Source organism: Hyperolius riggenbachi, chromosome 11, assembly GCF_040937935.1.
Source record: "Hyperolius riggenbachi isolate aHypRig1 chromosome 11, aHypRig1.pri, whole genome shotgun sequence".
In the NCBI taxonomy this organism is placed as follows: domain Eukaryota; kingdom Metazoa; phylum Chordata; class Amphibia; order Anura; family Hyperoliidae; genus Hyperolius; species Hyperolius riggenbachi.
This window is the reverse complement of record NC_090656.1, coordinates 206,663,420-206,687,336: the sequence shown is the minus strand read 5'-3', so window position 1 is coordinate 206,687,336 and position 23,917 is coordinate 206,663,420. Positions and strand designations below refer to the sequence as shown.

Genomic DNA, 23,917 nt, shown 5'->3' with positions numbered 1-23,917 from the left:
GGCGACTGGGGTCCAAATTCCCTAAAGTGGGTGGAGCCACAAACAGCCAATCAGATTTTTTAGATTGATTTCAGCCATTCTGTTATTGGCAGGGTTCTCAAACTTGACACAGTTGGCCACTGGGTGACTGGGACTAATATTCAGGAAAGTGGGTGGAGCCTACAGCAGCCAATCAAAATTCACCTATTTACATTGCTGCCATTCATACACTCTTAATGGCAGTGACCTCAAATCTGGTACAGTCAGTCACTAGGAGACTGGGGTTTAAATTCTGAAAAGGGAGTGGGCCAAAAACAGCAAATTAGATTTGTTTAATTTCAATGGTAAAATGCAACTTATTGATGCCAAAGACCACAAAGCTCATAAACTTGGTCAGTGAGTGACTGTATGTCAAGGTTAGAAATAGTGGGCAGAGCCAAAAACAACTTTTTACATGGGAAAATATAAATTGCAGCTATTCTTACACTGTTAATAGCAGGGTTCTCAAACTTGACACAGTTGGTCACTGGGGGACTAGGATTAATATACGGAAAAGTAGGTGGGGCCTACAAGAGCCAATCAAAATTCACCTATTGATTTTCAAGGGGAATATTGAAACTGCTGTCATTCTTACACTGTTAATGGCAGAGGCCTCAAACCTGCTACAGTCGGTCATCAAGTGACTGTGGTTCAAATTCACTAAAGGGGTGGAGCCACAAACATCCAATCAGATTTGCTTTTTTGGGATAAACTACTTCCATTCGCACAATTTTGATGCCAGGAACCCAAAAGCTCACAAACTTGGTCATTGAGTAGTGACTGTGTGTCAAGGTTACAAAAAGTGGGTGGAGTCAAAAACAGATTTTTCTGGAAAATTGTAAACTCCAGCCCTTCTTCACTGTTAATGGCAGGGTTCTGGAACTTTGCACAATTGGTTACTGGGTGACTGGGATTAATATTCATAAAAGTGGGTGGAGCCTAAAAAAGCCACTCAATCACCTGCTGATTTTCAAGGGGAATATTAAAATTGCTGCCATTCTTGCACTGTTAATGGCACAAGCCTCAAACCTGGTACAGTTAGTCATTGGGGTTCAAATTCAGAAAAGGGGACAAGCCACAAACAGTTTCATTTCTTGGGAAAATACAAATTATTGATGCCAAGGACCCCAAAGCTCACAAACTTGGTCATTGAGTGACTGTATGTCCAGGTTACAAAAAGTAGGCGGAGCCAAAACCAAATTTCACTGGGAAAATGTAGACTGCAGGCCTTCTTACACTGTTAATGGCATGGTTCCCAAACTTTGGATGTGAGAGGTCCAGAGCCTGGGTGTGAGAGGTCCAGGCCCACCTGCACTCCCCTCCAGGTATCACGTGTTGGCCTTGGGGCCCCGGCCAGTGAGAGGGGTCCGGGGCCCCTAGCCATCGCGTGAACCAATCGTGTGTTCCCAAACTTTGCCCAGATGGTCACTGGGTGACAGATTAATATTCAGGGAAGTGGGTGGAGCCTATAATAGCCAATCAAAATTCACCTGTTGATTTTCAAGGGGAATATTTAAATTGCTGCCATTTTTACACTGGTAATAGCAGATGCCTCAAACCTGCTACAGTTGGTCATTGGGTGACTGGGGTTCAAATGCTGGAGAAGGGCAGAGCCACAAACAGCCAATCTGATTTGTTTAATTTCTATGGGAATATATAAATTATTGATGCTAAAGACCCCAAAGCTCACAAACTTGGTCATTGAGTGTTTGTGCGTTAGGGTTAGAAGAAGTGGGCGGAACCAACACCAGTCAAATACATACCCGGACAATGCCGGGTCATCAGTGGGTGGAGACAAATACAAATTTCACAGGGAAAATGTAAACTGCGGCCATTCTTACACTGTTAATGGGAGGGTTCCTAATCTTTGCACAGTTGGTCACTCAGTGAATGGGATTAATATTCAGAAAAATGGGTGGAGCCTACAAAAGTGTATAAAGCTTCACCTATTGCTTTTCAAGGGAATATTTAATTGCTACCATTCTTGCACTGTTACTGGCAAAGGCCTCAAACCTGGTACAGTTGGTCATTGGGTGACTGGGGTTCAAATTCAGAAAAGGGGGTGGAGCCACAAACAACCCATCAGATTTTTTCATTTCAATGCAAATTATTGATGCCAAAGACTACAAAGCTCACAAACTTGGTCATTGAGTAATTGTTAGGGTTAGAAAAAGTGGTTGAAGCCGACACCAGCCAAATACATACCCGGGCAACCCCGGGCAATTAGCTAGTTCTTTATAAAGACATTCCCTGAAAAATATTTATACAAAGATGCTGGCCAGCCTCCCTGCTTGCTGCACACTTTGTTGGCAGTTGGACAGAGCAACTGCAATTCACTAAATGCTTTTAAAAATAAAGAAAACCCTGAGAAGATGGGCTAGTCTAAAATCTGTTGCTAACGTCAGAAGGTGTTCTTCCGTCTGGTGGTTTTGCATGGTATAGTCCTATAGCAGCGGCCCAATGGGAGGAGCTTGAAGTAGCGAATGCCTGGGTGGGAGGGGTCACGGGAGATCACAGTGGCCCTCTTCATTATCCTAGCGGAGTGGAGGAGATCAAGAGGTGGAAGAGGAGACCTGATGATTCTCTCTGCTTCAGTTATGACTTGTTTGTGTCAGTTTGACTTCAGTTTGTGTTTATCGCTGGCCGTTGCGCCCTTGTACCAGACAAAGACTGAGGAGCAGAGGATGGATTCTATAGTGGCAGTATAGAAGCTGGTCAGCAGCTCCCTGGCCATGCTGAATCTCTTCAGTTGGCGCAGGAAGTACTACCACTGCTGAGATTTCTTCTGAATTTTGGTGGTGTTCTGCCGCCACTTCAAGTTGTTAGTGAGTCTTGCCAAGGAACCGCACAGATGTCAGCCTAGAGACTTCGGTACCCCCAATGAGGACAGGTGGTGGGGGGAGGGTTCCTCCTGAAGTCTACAACTAGTACAACAGTCTTAGCGGCGTTGAGTACTAGGTTATTGTCTCTGCACCAGTTGCAGATTCTCTCGAGTTCGCCGCGGTACTCATGCTCTCCATTGCTGCCAATTAGGCTGATGATGGTGGTGTCGTCTGCAAATTTGATGACTTTCACAGAGTCCGCGGATGATATGCAATTGTTGGTATAGAGGGAGAACAATAGTCGTGACAGTACACAGCCTTGTGGAGCCCCTGTATTGGTGGTTCTAACGCTGGAGTAGCAGTTGCCGAGCTTCACCTGGTGCGTTCTGTCAGGAAGTCCTTGATCCATGCTCGAAGGGTGGGATCTACTCCGACCTGCGTCAGATTGTTGAGCAGGAGGTCTGGGCAGATCGTGTTGAACGCTGAGCTAAAATCCAGGAACAGGATCCTAGCGTAGGAAGCAGGGTTGTCTAGGTGCTCAGTGATGTACGCCAGGCTCGCATTGATGGCGTCCTCCACTGATCTGTTTGCCCTATAAGCAAATTGGAGCTGGTCGAGGTGGGCGTCCGTGTACCTCTTCAGGTGGGCAAGGACCAGCCGCTCAAGGAGCTTCATAATGTTGGAAGTTAGGGCCACTGGTCGGAAGTTGTTGTGCTCAGTGCTACCATGTTTTTTGGGGACTGAAACAATTGCGGACCGCTTAAAACAGGAGGGGAATATACCGTCTGATAATGACCACTCAAATAAGGAGGTGAGCACAGGGGCTAACTGATCGGCACAGGTTCTCAAGCAGATAGACGACACTCCATCCGGGCCAGAAGACTTCCTGGGATTCAGCTTATGGAGGTGCCGGAGTACATCTAATTAATGGACAGCAACAGGAGCCAGGGCGCTGAGTTCACCTGAGGGGGGGGGGGGGGGGGGGTCACCTTAGCCGTGGCTGTTTGGTCCACGTGCTGGTTTGGTTGTTGCTCGAACCTGCAGTAGAACTCATTGAGCTCCACAGCCAGCCGAAGGCTCGGGGTCGCAGGCTGAGGTACGGGTTTGAAGTTCGTGGCTGCTCTCAGGCCCTTCCATACCTCCCGTGTATTGTTTGATTGGAGGTAGAGCCCCAGCTTTTCGTAGTAGGCCCTCTTTGCTGATCGCAGTTCTCTTTTCAGGGCATACCTGGCCTCTCTGTATTTCTCAGGGGAGCTAGACCTGTGCGCTTCCACCTTGCGTTTCCGAAGTCGGCGGAGCTTGTCGTTAAACCAAGGCTTGTTGTTGGGGAAGACCCTGAAGGTCTTGGATGGAATACACGCTTCTTCACAGAAGCTAATGTAGGAGGTGACATTCTCGGCCCATTCATCTAGGGAGGGTGCCTCCAGGGTCGTCCAGTCGGTGGTATCAAAGCAAGCTTGGAGTTCCAGTTTTGCCTCTGTTGTCCATTTTTTGATAGTTTTGACGGTGGGCTTTGAGGTCTCCAGGAGCCTCCTGTAAGTGGGGATCAGGTGAATTGTGTTACGGTCGGAGTTTCCCAGAGGGGCTCCTTGGGTGGCCTTGTATGCGTTCTTATGGACCGTGTAGCAGTGGTCCAGGGTGTTACAGTTCCTGGTAGGGCAGATTATGTGCTGCTTGTAGTGGGGCATCTCATGTCGTAGATTTTCCTTGTTAAAGTCACCCAGGATGATGAACAGAGCCTCAGGGAGGGATGTTTACCACAGCGAGATACAGTCACTGAGGGCTTGCAGTGCAGTTTTGGAGCATGCGTCGGGAGGGATGTAGATCCCAACAAAGACAAGGGAAGAGCACAACTGTATCAGAAATTCATGTGTTAAAGGAGCTATATTCTGTTTAAGTGGACATTTTATGTCTGCCTTATTTCAGTGGGTAAATGGAATTTGATTTCATGGCTTACAATCCCGCTTTCTAGCAGAGATTCAGCTGACTAAACTTGAGACTGTAGCTGAATTGTCTGAAGTATGGTGTGACTCATACATACTTTATTGTGTCTTTAAATTACTATAACTATGTGAGCAATTAAAGACTATCAGGGTTTCTATGCATGAAATTCATTACACTTCATAGTGTTAGTGTGGCCCTTACAGAGTGGAGATCGTCAGAAACACCATTAACATAAGTTGCTGATCTTTTGGGTAACCCACAAGACTTTGGAACATGGCAGAAGGTGTCAATGTGAAGAGTGTAATGACAAACGTGCCACATCGTTTGTGTGAAAGGTTGCGACTTATAATATTTAAAGGATACCCAAAGTGACATGTGACTGTAACGATTGGTGTCAGCAAGCACAGATATTCTGATTATTGGTGATCTGCAGTATCACCAATAATACAGATGCTATACCTGATTATATGGTGATCTGCAGAATCGCCAATAATGCAAGTATAGCGTGACACAATACAATCGTATGGAAGGGGGTGCTCGGTACAATAGAGTATCTCTATAGGGCACAGAGATACAAACTCCAGCAAGCTGGAACAGCAGACAACAGTAATAATATACAGCGTAAATTCAAGTCTGTAGAAATATCCACCACACCATAATTCCTCAGAGGTGTGGTTACCTCTGAATGGAAACCCCGTGTGTGAGATCCTCCAAAAAACGGAGTGGAGGAGTCTCGGCCTCTAGCAGCAAGGGTTTGCTAGTGGCGGTCGTCTCAAAGAGGCAAGACTCTGATAGAACCCTACAGTGGGAGACGTTCCACTGAAGGGAGAAAGGTCAGACAAAATCATCGGCGTTGCGGATTTTTCGTTACAGTGACATGATGAGATAGACATGTGTATGTACAGTGCCTAGCACACAGATAACTATGTTGTGTTCCTTTTTTCTTTCTCTGCCTGAAAGAGTTAAATATCAGGTATGTAAATGGCTGACTCAGTCCTGACAGGAAGTGACTACAGTGTGACCCTCACCGATAAGAAATTCCCCTTTTTACCTATTTCTTGCTCTCAGAAGCCATTTTCTGCTAGGAAAGTGTTTTGTAGTTGGAATTTCTAATCCGTGAGGGTCACACTGTAGTCACTTCCTGTCTGAATCAGGACTTAGTCAGCCACTTACATACCTGATATTTAACTCTTTCAGGCAGAGAGAGAAAGAAAAAAAGGAACACAGCATAGTTATTTGTGTGCTAGGCACTGTACATACACATGTCTAACGCATCATGTCACGTCACTTCGGGTATCCTTTAACTGGTGTGGGGTTTTGTTCTGCCATTTATTTACATAATCAACAGCATGTAAAGTTTAAAACATACTTTGGCCACATCAAGATCCCTAATGTATCAAAAAATGCACCCATCATTTTTATGGGCGCATTTTTTTATACATTAGGGACCTTGATGTGGCCAATGTATGTTTTGTATTTATGTCTAGATTTTGAAATCTCTTTGATTTCTTCAGCATGCAAAGTTTGTCTAATGTTTAAAAGTATGTGGGGCTTTGTAACCTGGAGGCAGATTCACTTAACATCAGTAAAATGTACATGTGCACACATAAAATTTATTGGAGTTAACGCAAACTGCATAATGGGCCTTGTGCAATAGTGCCACTAGCTTTATACATGTGCACTTCGCTTGTATACCGCACATTGTGCTGGGAATACACGGCTCGATTCTGAGCCATTTAGATGGCTCGATAGATAATTTCTGACATGTCCGATCTGCCGCCCGATCGTTTCGCCACTCGATTCTGCATTAAGGGCAATGGAAAAAGAGAAGAAAAACAAGCAGTAGAGAATCGCCTGCGGAATCGATCAAGCGGCAAAATTGAGCCGTGTATGTCCAGCATAAAACCAACAGCATACCGTACTTTAGACAAGCAATGTGCATGTTTCATATATAATAGGAGCTGCTCTATTAGTGGAATACCTGTTACATTTGTGTAAAAGTTTACATGTACTGTGTGCCAATGTTTAGTGAAACTGCCCCCTGGTGAGTTATGCTAGGTACACACCATACAATTTTCTGTTAAGCCCAATCTACACGATACGATTCTTTGTGCGATTCGATTACGATTATATTTACGGTCCGATTAAATCTGACATGTCCGATCGGGATTCGATTCAATTCGATTTGCCATTGCAAAACAATGGCGAATCGAATCCCAATCGGACATGTCAGATTTAATCGGATCGTAAATAGAATCGTAATCGCATCACACAAAGAATCGTATCGTGTAGATGAGGCTTTAGATTTTCTGTTAGATTTACCTGCTAAAGTTCAACATGTTGGAAATGTATCTAACCATCTATCTGCGTAGCAATTCGGCATTGTTCTACTCAGCAGGAGATAAGCAGGAGACAATGCACCAGAGATAATGACCAGTCTCTACCAGTACTTCACAGAAAATAATGTAACAGAAAATCTAATGCTGGGCATACACAGCTTCGATTCTTCCCCTCAATCGATTCCCTGCTCGATTCTGCAGGCGATTCTGTTATCTTCCACTCATTTTTCTTATTTTTTTGCATTGTCCTCAATGCAGAATAAAACGTCAATGATCGGGCAGAACGGATGTGTCGGAAATTATCTATCGAGCCATCTAAATGACTCAGAATCAAGCAGTGTATTCCCAGCATTACAGAAAAATCTAACGGAAAATTGTATGGTGTGTACTAGGCATTAGTTTTATGGCATACATACAGTGCAACCGTGTTGTCTAATCGAGTGCTTTCGCTTTATATGTGCTCTGTGCTATTGGCTGGCAACTTCTATTTTAAAGGAGGGTCCACACACAAGGTGCGTACACACACACTACAGAAGCCAACGACGGGTCTGTCGCACCCTCCCGCTGGGCAGACTTTCAGCAGACAGTAGTGCGTGTGTACGAACTGTCGGGGGACTGATAAGGCTGTTTCTGAACGATCTTTTGTTGTGTCATACATCAGATATCCATCGTATATTGACTATTGGTCCAACACCTGAGAATCCAACATGGTGTGCAACCTCATAAATGCATTCAGTTTTAAAGGGGCTTGCAGGGATAAATTTTGTGTGAAACTCTTTTTCTCCAACCACAGCCATGGGGTTGTCCCTACTGACATATGTAGTCGCCAACCAGGTGCACACTTACTTCAGATTATATAAAGTACTCTTTAGGATCTGACTAAATCAATAATAATGATAATAGTTCCTGAAAGAAAAATTGGTGTTTCACACAGCAAGTAATAAAAATTACCATTTACCGTATATTCCGGCATATAAGACGACCCCTCAACTTTTCCAGTTAAAATATAGTTTGGGATATACTCGCCATATAAAAGACTACCCCCCTCTTCCAACGTACACCAAATAAAAACTAAAAAAAATCATATACTGGTGCTATGTATTAACAGATACTGGTGCTGTACTGTATGTGGTACCCATTATATAACAGTATACAGGTGATTGACTGGATGGATTGGTCAACTCTCCCTCTCCATAAGTGGATTGGTCAGCTCTCCTTGTCTCCCTGTTTATCATAGAGGTATGGAAGAATAGATCGCGCTCTGCCCATAAAACACGTCTCTTTCACCCTTCTGGCCCACCCTTGTATTGTATCCTATAGACCTCCTTCTCTGCCCCTCAGATCTCGCACATGTGTGCCTGTGCCGCTTCACTACAGTCCTCAGCAGCGAGATCTGAGAGGCGGTAACAGGATAGGGTGGGCCAGATGGGTGGAAGAGGCGTGTTTTATGGGCACTGTGCGTCTCTTTCTTCCATATCCTGGGCGTCCCAGACCTTGCAGAGTGAGCAGTGAGCTCCCGCCAGCATATGCGGCGACCGCCGAATCTCCAGCACCCGGTAATGAATCATCAGCAGGTCGTGTATGTTCATTGCATATTAGCATCGTGTATCACCCGGCAGACACCTGGCAATTAAGACGACCCCCGACTTTTCAGAATATTTTCAAAGGTTAAAAATTAGTCTTATACGCGAGAATATACAGTAATTCTTTCAACGTCCTACCACAGTCAATGATCTAAAATATAAAGAAGAAAAATACCTTATTGCTAAACTGAGAAATAAAAGCTTAAAAAATGCTGAAATGATAAAAGCTATGAATTCAGGCAGTAGTGTTCCTGTATTACTCACCAATCAGACTCATGGTCAGCTGTTCCTCTGCTGGCTTCTGTGTTGCATAGTGGAAGGTTCTACAAATGTAGGTCAACCCATCATCTTCTTTCACTGTTGGCTTGAAGTTCAGAGCACTCAAATAGCTGTAACAGGAATTATCTTTATCTAGATCCTTTTTCAGGTGATGTGTGTAAATCTCATTGTGCTGCTGCTGGGTCTCAGGTTCCCAGGTGATGAGTTCTGTTTCCTGGCTGTTCCTGTCCCTCTTTAGCCACGTGATGGATAAAGGGTGTGGCTTAAAATTATTGATTGGACAAGTTAAAGTCACATTCTCATTATGCACTTGATGGTCGGGCGCCATAATAGCATTTAATTTTGGAGAAACTGAAAGTTAAACACAATGTAATTACATACAGGTAAAGTTCAGCTGAAATATTGACATGACATACATTGTTGCTACACAATCCCTTTTGTAATTTAATGTCATTTGAAAGGACCTTTACATTTTGGTCTGCAGCCAAATGTGATGTCTGACCCTCTAAAGAAAATAGAGTGTCACGGCTCTTTAACCCCCTCCCGACTGCCTAACACTAATCGGCGTTGAGAGGGTGTCAGCCCCAGGATCGCCTTATGCAGAAAAGCGTCAAGTCTTGGGTGGGGTTTAGCAGGAGATCGCGTGTGCCGAAGCGCGCATCTCCGCTGGAATGACGGAGCTCCGCTCCATCAGTCTCCCAGCGGAGACTGTGCACAGTTATATGGCTCTGCAGCGAGCATTTAAAGCTGCAGAGCCCTAAACTGTAAAAAATAGCCTATCACTAGGGGGGTGTAAGCCTCAAGTGGTTAAATTGTTGCATATAGTTCACTTGGAGGGATTTCTTTTTCTCCACAAAGGTGTAGATTTTTCTTTAAAAGGTTAAAACACAGTCCAGGGTTTCTCAACCAGGATTCCATGAAAACCCTTCACAGGTTCCGCTACATTTTGCCCCTACTACGGGCCAAGATAGCCACGCTTTTACCTTTTTCCTGGGACAAAGTAGCCCCACTCCACCATTGATGTGACCAGCGGATTTATTTAATCCACAGCGCGTCACCAAGCCCTTCTATTGGCTGGTTATGGTACCTGGTTTGAGGATGGCAAAAGACCAGCAGCAATTGAAACAGTGGAAAGTGACAGCGTGAGTAGATAGTTACAGGAGAAGATAAGGCAGCGGAGAAGAAGAAGATGAGGCAACAGTGGAAAAGAAGAAGAGAAGGTGCAGAAGAGAAAACAAATCAAGTGAATTGTATGTTATTCCCTCACTAAGCACCAACTGGAGAGGTAGTTTGAGGGGTCGCACAAAACCCACTGACACCAATTGGGGACAGTTGGGGGGCATTATTCACTGATTTTCTATGTGGGGTGATGGCTGCATATCATATGTGGGGGATATTTGGTGCCTATCATATGTGGGTGTCATATATGTGGCTACAATTGATACGTGGGGCTGATTGGTGCATTTTATTTGTGGGGATCAAGGCTGCATTTCATTTGTGGGCCAATAGGCTCAATTCATGTGTGCGGGTGGTTGATGAATTTTATTTGTGGGGTCAATGCTGAATTTGATATATGGGGGTAATTAGTGCATTTAATTTGTGGGGCAATTGCTGCATTTGCTATTTGACAGTGGCACTATTGTTAACCAAGAGGCATATAGTAGTAGCTAGGGAAAACTCAAAAAAAAGAAGCTTGATCTGTAGCCACGATTTTTATGCAGGGGTCCTCCTGATGCCCAAAAAACTTTGCAGATATTCCTCATACTAAAGATTGAGAAAAGCTGGTCTAGTAAGAACAGACCATTCCATGCCCAGTATTATGGATGCATACTTCTGCCAGTTACAGATGTGCCCGTAGCAGTATCACATCTAATGTCCTACTACAGTAGCACATGGTCTATATTATATATTTCAAAATATATAACTCTGTACAAGGTATATACACTCAGTTCACCCCACCTCTTGGCCAGCGCCTCACTGATGAGCATATAGACAAGGCTTAGGACTCACCCACTGACATACAGTGCCCCACGTTCACCAGTAAGTCAGAGAGACCATAAGTGGCTCTGTGCCTGCTTCTCCCACTCCCAGGCACATTTAAAGAACTTTTTTTTCACAACTTGAAGTCCTGCTGCTTTGAGTTTTGTGTCTGTAGGTGGGGTTCCAAGCTAGGTCTCAAGAAGTAACTTTTGTTGAGAAATAAGCAATCCTTTTAGTTCAGCTCTGTATGGTTTAATATTACAGGCTGCTTTCTTTATGTTTTAGTTTGTATTTTTCCTGCACATGAAAACAGTCATTACACAGTGGGGGACATTTATCAAGAGTGTCTGTGACAAAATATTGGTAGGTTTTTAGAAATCCATGCAGAATGGTCTCAGACATCTTAAGAAACAGATAAATAGTGCAGATTCCTTTTTAAACTGTTAGGAATAGGAGGCGTTTAAGGTCTCTCAGACAGTGCAGTGTGTGAGGGAAATTGCTGTTGCTGAGGTAACCAATACATCTGCTGTATGGATACTGGCAGGCTCTGACTAAGGCAAAAATCATGCTTAAAGAGACTCCGTAACAAAAATTACAACGTTTTTTCTACCATCCTACAAGTTTCTAAACCTTTTCTAATGTGTTTTGGCTTACTGCAGCACTTTGTACTATCACTTTCTCTGTAATAAATCAATGTATCTTTCCCCTGTCAGACTTGTCGGCCTGTGTTTGGAAGGCTGCCAACTCTTCCGTGCTGGTCTGTTATGCACTTCCCCCTCTATGCACACTTCAGTGTGTGAGTTATTTACATAAGCCAGCAGCTTCTCTGCTATCTTATCAGTGATAGAAGAGAGCTGGATAAAAATCCTCCTCTGTTAGGCTTTGAAAGAAGCTGGGCTGACACAGAGGAATTACAGACAGGAAGAAAGGATCAGCCTCACAGCCTGTCAGTAGTATTCAGTGCAAGAGAGCTGAAGGGGACAGAAGGTAAACACACAAGTGATCTCTTGAGATACAAAAGGAAGGGTGTATACAGCCTGCTTGTGTATGGATGTATTTTCTATGTGTGGACATGCTGTACATCAACCTACTTCCTGTTTTGGTGGCCATTTTGTTTGTTTATAAACAAACTTTTTAAAACTGTTTTTGACTACTTTTAATGCGGCGGGGAGCGGCGAAATTGTGACAGAGGGTAATAGGAGATGTCCCCTAACGCACTGGTATGTTTACTTTTGTGCGATTTTAACAATACAGATTCTCTTTAAAGTGCACTGCTGCATTATCAGTAGAACTGCTATTAAGCACTTCTTAATCTGCAGCAGTTTAGGGATGGATGTGCACTTTTCTTAACTGTAGTGCAGCTCTAGAAATCCATGCTAAACTGCTGCAATTATGTAGGATTTAAGAAGTTTCTTATTATCATGCAGAACAGTTCCTCTGTTGGTTAGAACAGTTGAAGGGAAAAAAAACTGTTGGTAATGCTTTGATAAATCTGGCCCAGAGTTCCACATAGAGACTGAGCTGGGTGTGTCCCAACCTGCTCCCTACCAATCATTTAGCATAGATACTTTAGAAATTATTTAGCCAGTGTTTGCCAAATCTTACTTCACCCCAGTGGCGTACCTATGGTGAAGCGGTAAGGGCGTGCCACCCCTGGGTCACCATGGTAAGGGTTGAAACCCAGGGTCCTGTGCAGCCACTTATGTCCTGGCGCATGCCCCTCTACTGTACCTGTGCACCCCCCAACTGAGGCAATGAATGGCAGAGTATTGCGTGGAAGCAGTGCTGCTATCTCACCTGCACACCGGAGTCCAGTAAAGTCCGACCTCCTGTAACCGGCTCTGCTCTTCCCCTGGGTATCTTAAATAATGTATTACATTCTACTACAGTATATGTCGCTGTGGTACCTCATTATGTCAGGTGTAAAAAGTCATAGCTGGTCACAAATTGAAATGCAAAGATCATTTGTAATAAGAACATTGACACATTGTAGGTTTATGGCAATTTTGTAACAAAAATGGCATCTTTTTAAGTCCATACACCAGAGAACGTTCATTGTGGTCTGACATCTCTCCCCCCCCCCCCACACACACACACACACTAATGGTAATCCTCGTGGTCCATGCAGTGTATGCGCGCTGGTGGGTCACAGTGTGAGAGGAAGCCAGCAACGATGAAGATATGACACACACACAGGTAGGAGCACACTGGCTGGAACAGTGAGGGTGCACTGCTATGGTTATACTCTGCATAAGCTGCATGGACTACCATTAGCTGGGGAGTAGTGGAGAGATGGGGATAGAGACCTTGCACTGGTTGCTAGGGTCCTGGAGGAGCAATGTTGGATTAGGAAGGGGAGACAGCTTGGGGGGAGACCCGGCATCGACTCTGCTGGGCTGCTAAGGGTTCAGTGTAAGCTTAGGAAGGCAAGATGAAGACGCACCAGGTTGAGAATATTTTTTCTCCCCCTGGTTCTCTCCCTCTAATCCTAGGTGCATCTTATGGAGCGGAAAATACAGCAACTACACTGTGTTCATCTAAATAAAAGTGTGTCAAGTGTTCATTCGGATGTAATAAAAATACTACACTCACCTCCAATAACATTGAGAACTCTCCGCACAGAGATCGGTAAGGTTTGCGCTTGGTGTGTCACATGTATTGATAATACTGCTTCATTATCCAAATCATAGCTGGGAGTTATATGGAGAGAGCACTGACAGCTGAAGGAGCCAAGTTTACTTCTACTGACAACAGAAACCACAGCCAGTAGTAAAGGCCTCTCATCCTGTCTGGCTGCTCCATTAACCAGGCTTTGCTCCTCCTCCACACCTAGAATCACATGGTCTCCATTTCTGGTCAGCCAGCCTGGAGCTGTGCTGTCTCTGGGGCTACAGGTGTAGATGGTCTCCTCCTCCTGGCCACGCCTTCTAAGACGCACAGAGACTGTGATGTTATCAGGTCTGTAGTTCATCATCTGACAGGTCAGAGTCGTCCTGCTCATGTCAGTCTGTTCATCATTCCCAGTAATGTCAGATAGAGTGGGGAGATCTAAAAGAAGCATATAATTTAATGATAGAGCAAATCAACTATATGTTGGTTATGCGTTAACAAATGTTCTCTATTTTAACATTATTTACAGTTGCAATTTAAAAATAGTTAACTATTTGAGCTTTATCTTTCTGCCTCTGTGTGCACACACAGCGCATGGCAATATTACCCTTACTAACGGCAGTAAGTACAGCAAGTTACACTATAAGCGCCACTCACAGTACTTGAGTAGTGCAACTGTTACTAAGGTTAATGCACGTTAATTATGCGTGCTACCGTAGCAACTGTTACACTACTTGAGTACCACAGGGCCCCTAATAGCGTAACTTGTGGTACTTACTGGCGTTAGTAAGGGTAATATTGCCGTGCGCTGAGTGTGCAAGGCAATATTACTGCTGTTAAGTGAATCAACTCCAATGACTTTTAGTGAAAAATACTGTACTTGTTTGGTAATTACACATCTGTGGGGATGCCAAATTTACAACTTGAAAGCACGTTTTTCTGTGAAATATGGCGTTTTAAACTAATTACAATGTATATAGTTTGCTGGTGGTCAACTTGCTGCTTACTAAGGACGTCAAAAGCGGTGTCTGACTTATTCTGAGTTCACATTCGTCAATTCCACCTTTGGATTCTTAGTGTCTTTTTAAGTAGTTCTTAGCTTCAAGCTATCCATATTAAATGTCAGAGGAAAGCATAAGCCAGAACAGTTTCATGGCGTGTGGACAGTGGCTGAGTTAACTGACATCTTGTTGCTGTGCTACATGCAGCTCTCTTTCTTCCGACACTGTTCCTCTGTGAAGGCAGAAGTGTTGGTAAGATGGAGAGCAGCCTGGAGCACAGTGGCAAAATTTGCAGGGCGCTTTGGAGTGGCAATCTCCATTGGTGGAGACCACTCCAAAGCACCCAGCAAATTTGTGCCAACTACCGAGCCAGACCCCACAAGCAGGAGGCCCGGGGGCACTAATTAAGGACTTCAAGACAGGAAGTTGGCCAAAATCTGCAGCTGAGTGCAAACTCCATGCACGCGATACAGCAATGCTTCTTCACACAGAGCCTGCAAAGCTTCTGCACCGTGAGTCTGATGCTGCAGCTGATCAAGCGAATGCCTGCCACTGACAGTCCGCAGGATGATCCAGCCTCACAGTTGTCCCACATTGGATCCAGGTTATCAGCTGATCCCAGCTGTACTGCTGATCACAGGTTAGACCACACAGGGAGCTGACTGTGTAAAGTCCGAAAGCCTTGGTCCCAATAAAAAAGGGGGTGGAGACAGCATCTTGGGACCATAAGACACACTGCCATTTCCCCCTCACTTTTGGGGGAGAAAAAGTGTCTTATTGTCCGAAAAAATACAGTACATGTAAGAGAGCTGCATGTTACTAACACAATGACAGATGGACTATAAAACAAGTAAAGCCTTGTACTCATGTCAAATAGAAGGAAACGTCCAAAGAACGAGAGATACAGTGGGATGCAAAAGTTTGGGCAACCTTGTTAATCGTCATGATTTTCCTGTATAAATCGTTGGTTATGATAAATAAATGTCAGTTAAATATATCATATAGGAGACACACACGGTAATATCTGAGAAGTGAAATGAAATTTATTGGATTTACAGAAAGTGTGCAATAATTGTTTAAATACAATTAGGCAGGTGCATAAATTTGGGCACTGTTGTCATTTTATTAATTCCAAAACCTTTAGAACTAATTATTGGAACTCAAATAGGCTTGGTAAGCTCAGTGAGCCCTGACCTACATACACAGGTGAATCGAATAATAAGAAAGAGTATTTAAGGGGGTCAATTGTAAGTTTCCCTCTTTTATTTTTTTCTGAAGAGTAGCAACATAGGGGTCTCAAAACAACTTTCAATTGACCTGAAGACAAAGATTGTTCACCATCATGATTTAGGGGAAGGATACAGAAAGCTGTCTCCGAGATTTCAGCTATCTGTTTCCACAGTTAGGAACATATTGAGGAAATGAAAGACCACAGGCTCAGTTCAAGTTAGGGCTGGAAGTGGCAGACCAAGAAAAATCTCGGATAAACAGAAGTGACGAATAGTGAGAACAGTCAGAGTCAAAGCCACAAACAAGCATCAAATACCTACAAAAGCAGATGGAGTCACTGTGCATCCTTCAAACATTCGGAGCACTTTACACAAGGAGATGCTGTATGCGAGAGTGATGCAGTGAAAGCCTTTTCTCCGCCCACAACAAAACAGAGCCGCTTGAGGTATGCTACAGCACCTTTGGAATAAGGTGCTGTGGACTGATGAAACTAAAATTGAGTTTTTTGGGCATAACAAGGGGCGTTATGCACGGAGGAAAAAGAACACAGCATTCCAAGAAAAACACCTGCTACCTACAGTAAAATATGGTGATGGTTCCATCATGCTGTGGGGCAGTGTGGCCAGTGCAGCGACTGGGAATCTTGTCAGAGTTGAGGGACGCATGGATTCCACTCAGCATCAGCAGATTCTGGAGGCCAATGTCCAGGAATCGGTGACAAAGCTGAAGCTGCACTGGGAACGCAGCGTGATCAAGCGTCCTGCTGGACGCGAAACGGCCGTCGCCGATCCATTTGCAGCCCTGAACACCCACCTCCACCCCGCACAGGTACCCACATCTTGATAAGGTGATGTCTGCTTGATGTCCTGTTGATGCACATGTGTGACTCACACAGAGCCTGCAGGTGGCCTGGAGAGGGAGCGTATAGCTTCTATCCTATCACAGCAGAACTGCACATTCCAGCCTGAGCCCGACAAAGCCGTCAGAGGAAAGAAAATTAGATTATATAACAGAGATAATGCATCCACTGTGCAACTAGGAAAGGCTGCAGTAAGACAGACTACTGTATATACTCGCATACAAGCCGAATTTTTGACCCCCAAAATGGGGGTCAAAAGTTGGGGGGTCGGCTTGTATGCGAGTCTTCCCTGGTGGTCTAGTGGTGGGTGGGTGGGTGGTGGGTGGTCCGCGCCCCGCTCCCCCCTCCCCGCTCCCCCCCCAGCCGCCGCTGCTAATACCTGTTTAGGCAGCGGCCGCTTCCTAATCCGCGTTCCTCTTCTTAAGTGTCTTCTCGGAGTATCACAGCAGCGCGCCCGGCGCTGCTGCTGTGACGATGCAGGGGGCAGGAAAGAGCGGTTCCCTTGGCAACGGCGATACAGATCGCCGCTATAGGGAGCCGCGCTCTTTCCTGCACTCTACATCGTCACAGCAGCAGCGCCGGGCGCGCTGCTGTGATACTCTGAGAAGAAACTTAAGAAGAGGAACGCGGATTAGGAAGCGGCCGCTTCCTAAACAGGTAATAGCAGCAGCGGGGGGCGGGGGGGGCGGAGCACTACCTACCTATGCTGGGCACTAAACTGGGCACTATACTGGCTAAACTGGGCACTATACTGGCTAAACTGGGCACTATACTAGCTAAACTGGGCACTATACTAGCTAAACTGGGCACTATACTGGCTAAACTGGGCACTATACTGGCTAAACTGGGCACTATACTAGCTAAACTGGGCACTATACTGGCTAAACTGGGCACTTTACTAGCTAAACTGGGCACTATACTGGCTAAACTGGGCACTTTACTAGCTAAACTGGGCACTATACTAGCTAAACTGGGCACTATACTAGCTAAACTGGGCACTATACTGGCTAAACTGGGCACTATACTGGCTAAACTGGGCACTATACTAGCTAAACTGGGCACTATACTGGCTAAACTTGGCACTATACTAACTAAACTGGGCACTATACTGGCTAAACTTGGCACTATACTAACTAAACTGGGCACTTTACTAGCCATACTGGGGCACTATACTAGCTAAACTGGGCACTATACTAGCTAAACTGAGGCACTACCTACCCATACTGGGCGCTATACTGGCTATACTGGGCACTATACTGGCAATACTGGGCACTTTACTAGCTATACTGGACACTACCTACCTATACTGGGCACTATACTAGCTATACTGGGACACACTGGGGGGCTGCACCAATCCAGCATTTCCTACCCCCGGCTTATATGGGGGTCAATCATTTTTCCCTGTTTTTTCAGGGAAAAGTTGGGGGGTCGGCTTATATGCGGGTCGGCTTATATGCGAGTATATACGGTACATTAGAACAGGTATAGGAACTTATAGGATAGAAGAAATAAGGCTGAAAATTTTGTTACAGAGTCTCTAACAATATGTCTGCTTCCATAAAAGCAGGACATAAAAACACTGGAGATATTTATTTTAGGATACTGTAACAAAGAAATGTTTTCTTTAAAGGTTATTATGCTGTTTTGTATCTTTTAGAGCAGAGATGACATTCTGAGTTCTGGTCCACTTTAACAAAATGGACAGTATGAGGTTCCCCTTTCACCCCTTGTCACTCATGCAGTTTGGTACAGCCAGAATTCAGAACTATACCAGCCCGCTTGGTCCATGTCAAGGATAAGGGGCGCATTCCTACCTTCAGTACCCAGCTTTGCCACCCTTCTCTTCCAGACCTTCTGATGTCATGGACCATGTAGGCTGGTAAAGCTTGGGGCACAGAGCCCCACACCGTCCAGGCTCCAAATTCTGGCTATACTAGCTTGCGTGAGTTTGAAAGGGTGGGGGCTACATCATTTTTTTAAATTTAGATAGTAAATAATGTTTATTTGCTAGGGATTCCTGTACAGTGCTTGTGCAGCTGTACAGTGATCTCCGGCAAAGCACTTAAATTTGGCCCAGATTTCCTGTTGGTCATTATACTTGTTAGTATACTGGCCAACAAGAAACCCTGGCTGCAAATTCACTGCAATACTGATGGGTAAAGATAATACCTGTCATTTAACAGTATATAAAAAAACAAAAAACATTTTCTCAAAAACTATAAAGCGTTTTCATAAACTTTTTTTTACTTGTTCTCACTATTCTCTTTAACATACCTAGCACATTAGGTGATAATAGGATGTATGAGGACATTACAATTAACCACAGAACTCGGTACCAATGCATCATTGACGAGAACGCAAATCTGATTCACAAGATTCTCACAGACTGGTCAGACTATTTGTGAAACTGGCAGTGATCATTTCTCTCATCCCTAGTGAGAGTAGCTCCGTAGTGATTGGTAGGTGAAGCATCCTCAGATACAAACTATTGGCCAGGAATAATTAATGACATACATTTGTAACAGCAGTGATGGGGAAATTTAGCACTTACCTTTCTTGAACCTTATCCAGTAGATCAGCACACAGGCCACCACCAATAATGTACTGATCACAGTTCCAATTACAGCTCCAGCTATTGTTCCAGTGTTATCTTTTTTCTCTGAAAAACACAATATTTCACTAATAATGTTCTTTTAAGGAATACAATGGTCATGTGCCCTTTGGTCTTATATAACACCACCATACACTAACTGCCACGGATTCTAATACCAGACATATAATCGCATGATTTTAACCACTTGAAGACCAGAGGTTTATAACCCACTAGTGAACAGACCATGTTTTACAATTCAGCACTTCACAACTTTAACGGTTTATTGCTCAGTCATACAACTTACCACCCAAATTAATTTTACCTCCTTTTCTTCTCACAAATAGAGCTTTCTTTTGGTGGTATTTGATTGCTGCTGCAATTGTTAGTTATTTTTTTATATTATTAAAAAGAAGCCTGAAATGTTTACTTTTTTTTAATCACCCTCCTCCCCCTCCCCTAAATTGGCCCTACGCTATATTACATACACTACACATACATAGACATATGTCTATTGGCAGGGATTTAATTATGAGCCCCTCCGAGGGACACTCAAGTAACAAGGCTTTCCTCTGTACAGCGCTGCGCAAGATGCCAGCGCTATATTGATGTTATTTTATATTTAAATAAAGAAACCAGCCTGCCAGGACTAATCAGCCACTGGCAGGCTGATTGTTGTGTTCCGCTGGGTTTACAGACGGAAGCTCGCGCTCGTGTAAGCTTCCGTCTAATCTCGCTCCTCGCGAGATGACGACATATGGCGCCGCTGAGGAACAAAGGAGCCACTCTGCGGCCGCCAATCTGCGTTAGGCAGTCGCAGAGAGGTTAAAGGTCAAACCTGTTTTAGTGTGAGAGACAGTTACTGATTACTACAATCCAGAGCTCCATGTATAGTTTTATTTATTTATTTATTTTATTTAAGTATTTATATAGCGCCAACATATTATGCAGCGCGCTGTACAGAGTATATATTGTCTTGTCACTAACTGTCCCTCAGAGGGGCTCACAATCTAGTTCCTACCATAGTCATATGTCTATGTATGTATCGTAGTCTAGGGCCAATTTAGGGGGAAGCCAATGAACTTATCTGTATGTTTTTGGAATGTGGGAGGAAACCGGAGTGCCCGGAGGAAACCCACGCAGACACGGGGAGAACATACAAACTCCTTGCAGATGTTGACCTTGCTGGGATTCGAACCTTGCAAGGCAAGAGCGCTAACCACTATACCACCCCATAACCATTAAAGCATCACTGAAGAGCTAACGCAGCAGCCAAAGGAGGGCCACAGGTGGGACCTCTAGTGCAGGAACCCAGATCAGGTCACAAACTTGGCTTCCACTATTGATATACCACAGTTAATAGAGGAGCCTTTTCCTTAAAAATTAAAAATCCAGTTTACAATTTTTGAAAAATACACGAAGTGCATTTGCATGAAATGAAATCAAAATGTCAAATTAAGTGTGTAATGGGTATAAGAAATAATTCCTGAAAGTCTTTCTGCTGCTCATGTACTTCAGTGTCCCTCCCTCGCCTTGTCCTTTTTAATATCAACTGGCTTATCATGTGGCTGTACATGAGCGCACTGTGCGATTTCCAAACCCATGCATGCCCAATACAAAGCAATGCTTATGCACAAAAGAAAGGAGATGTGCATATGTGCTTTCTTTCACTGGGCATGCATGGTTTGGAAGTTGAACTCGCACATGCCCAGTTCAGATGTGCTTGCTGAAAGCCCAAAGAACCCCTTCGGGATCCCGCGAACAAATAAACACATAGAATTGAGAACGGGAGGGACCTTGAAGACAACGAGAAGCAGAAAAGGTGTTCAGAAGTAAGTGCTCTGGCACACCAGGCTTTTAAAGGGACTCCGAGCAGTGCAGAAACTATGGAAAGATGCTTACCATTTTGAAGCTCTCTTTCTCCTCTTTCCAACGACACAAACTGCCGCCCTACGCCTTTTGGTTTTCGATATTTTCGTGATCGAAATTGCGTCGGCCGTGATTTCGATCGCGAAAATAGCGAAAACTAAAAGGCGTAGGGCGGCGGTTTATGTGTCATTGGAAAGAGGAAAAAGAGAGCTTCAAAATGGTAAGCATCTGTCCATAGTTTCTGCACTGCTCGGAGTCCCTTTAAACTTGGTACACATCAGGTGTGCTAAAACTGCATTATACAGAACATTATCGTAATTTAATTAACAATAATGTATATTCTGGCGTATAAGACTGGGCATATAAGACGACCCCCCCAACTTTTCCAGTTAAAATACAGAGTTTGGGATATACTCGCCGTACAAGACTACCCCTTTTCCAATGCACGCCAAATAAAAATAGAAAAAAAAAATGATATACTGTCCCGCTCCCCTCCCAGGCCCCTCCATTAAGCGCTGACTCCCACATTTGAATACCCCGCAGCGGGAGACTTTGGAAGTCTTCGGGAGCCAAGTCCCTCCGAAGACAGGTGGCTCCATACTGCGCAAGTGCATAAGAGCTCACTGCTCACACGTGCGCAGCATGGAGCAGCCCAAGTGCTCCCGAAGACCTCCGAAGCCTCTCTTGAGCAGCAGAGAGCAGAATTTGACCAAATTGGTTCAATACGGCTACCGGGGAGCCAGCGCTGCCACCACTAGCTGCCGCTAGACACTTACACTCTGCTGTCGAGTGATCTGCATGCAATCCGCGTTTTCGTATTCGGGTCAGCTTTGCGCTTTAGGCCGAATACGAGAACGCCACGCACACACACACAGTACAATCATACAGTAGCAAGGCACAATCAGGCACTGACTTTGTAATGCAAGTTACATTGCAGTCTCTTCTAGGCTATGAGCGTTAGTTTAGTACAGCAGAAGTCAAACTTATTAAATAACGATTCAATATTCCAGAAAAAGTGGAACAATGCAGAAAATATATACAAAAGATTTACAAAAACAAAGTAAAAATTACAAACTAAAAGTTACAACGATACACAAGACAATTTGCTTAAAAATAAAACGGGAATAAATGGAAATTGAACCTTTACCAGCGCAAATGTCCAACCGTGGAGGGACACGAACTTTCCGATTCGATCGGGATCATCTCTAGCGATGTGCTACCCTCAGGAGAAGATAATTTTTAGGCATCTGGCCCTGCCTTTTATAGTGTTAGATATACCTGGAGGCTGCAACTTCATTGGGAAGGGGAGGAACTAGTTTTAATTAACTTTCCAGACATTTCCCATCTCTCCATATTATATTTACACACATCAAAGACTTCCTAAGTCCAAGTTACAAGTGACAAACACATTGGTGACAGTATTTCTTAGCAGTTCAAAGGTAAGGATCTGACTGGCTATTGACTAATTAGCCATCTCTTTACCAGAGGCTAACAAATCCATTTAGTATTCCCTGCTCCTATTCAGACCAAAGGGTAGCCGATCACCTGTATAGGCTTTAAAGCAACTGTCTGATTAAGTGTTTCCTAATTAGAAGCAGACAATGGTAGCTTCCCCTGCTGGAGTCGGACAATGAATGCAGAGTTAATTTACATATACATACAGGAACTCACATGAAGCCCACTGGCAGACTGGCATACATACACCTCTGAAAGATACAGAGCAGATGAAAAATAGGTCTTCCACAAGATATAACACGGCTGCTATGTTCTGCATATTACCGTACATATCATCATCACACCACCTACTTATGCATATGCCTTAAGATGGAGTGCTGGACACCACATGTTGGCAGGCCATGCACACCATACTCTTCCTAAGTTCTTATCCCATTTTCAACCCAACGCAGCCAGTTTCAGACCTTGCACAGTCAGGTCAAAATCAGTCCCCTTTCCCCAGGAGGGATGTAGGGCTAAGGCATCCGCTTTCCACCCTCCATACTGGATGCTCCTTGTTTGCGAAAAAAATTGCTGGCTAATGAGTACCAGTAGCAGGTATCCTAATAGAAAGGAATGGCAGATGCAGTTTGTTCCAGAGGTGTAATGCTTTTCCTGAATGGACTCTGCTGCTTTGATATTAGCTTTGCATGCTTCACTTGTACCACATCTAGATTCTGTGCCTTTAATCCCAACTCCTACATCGACTGGTGACATCTCTTTGGCTTCTGATTCACTGATTTGGCTTACTACCACTCTGTGGCTATTAGAGTTGGGCCGAACGGTTCGCCTGCGAACGGTTCCATGCGAACTTCAGTGGTTCGCGTTCGCGTCCCGCAGGCGAACTTTTGCGGAAGTTCGGTTCGCCCCATAATGCACCATGAGGGTCAACTTTGACCCTCTACATCACAGTCAGCAGGCCCAGTGTAGCCAATTAGGCTACACTAGCCCCTGGAGCCACTCCCCCCTTATAAAAGGCAGGCAGCGGCGGCCATTACGGTCACTCGTGTGCCTGCGTTAGTGAGAGTAGGGCGAGCTGCTGCAGACTGTCTCTCATAGGGAAAGATTAGTTAGGCTTAGCTTGTTCCTGGCTGCATACCTGTTCTGTTCTGTGAACCCACCACTGCATACCTGTTCTGTGAACCCACCACTGCATACCTGTACTGTGAACCCACCACTGCATACCTGTACTGTGAACCCACCACTGCATACCTGTACTGTGAACCCACCACTGCATACCTGTTCTGTGAACCCACCACTGCATACCTGTTCTGTGAACCCACCACTGCATACCTGTTC

The 23,917-nt window shown here is 44.5% G+C and overlaps 1 protein-coding gene across 1 annotated transcript in view; it reads right to left on the bottom strand.

Annotated features, from left to right (window-relative positions):
- Nucleotides 1–23,917, bottom strand: part of LOC137538350 (uncharacterized) — a 107,450-nt gene that overhangs the window by 50,025 nt on the left and 33,508 nt on the right. Inside the window, exons 4-6 of the mRNA XM_068260458.1 lie at nucleotides 19,217–19,324; nucleotides 13,558–14,013; nucleotides 8,971–9,336 (exon numbers count right to left, since the gene is read on the bottom strand). Coding sequence (XP_068116559.1) covers nucleotides 8,971–9,336; nucleotides 13,558–14,013; nucleotides 19,217–19,324 — 930 coding nt within the window. The remainder of the gene's footprint in view (nucleotides 1–8,970; nucleotides 9,337–13,557; nucleotides 14,014–19,216; nucleotides 19,325–23,917) is intronic.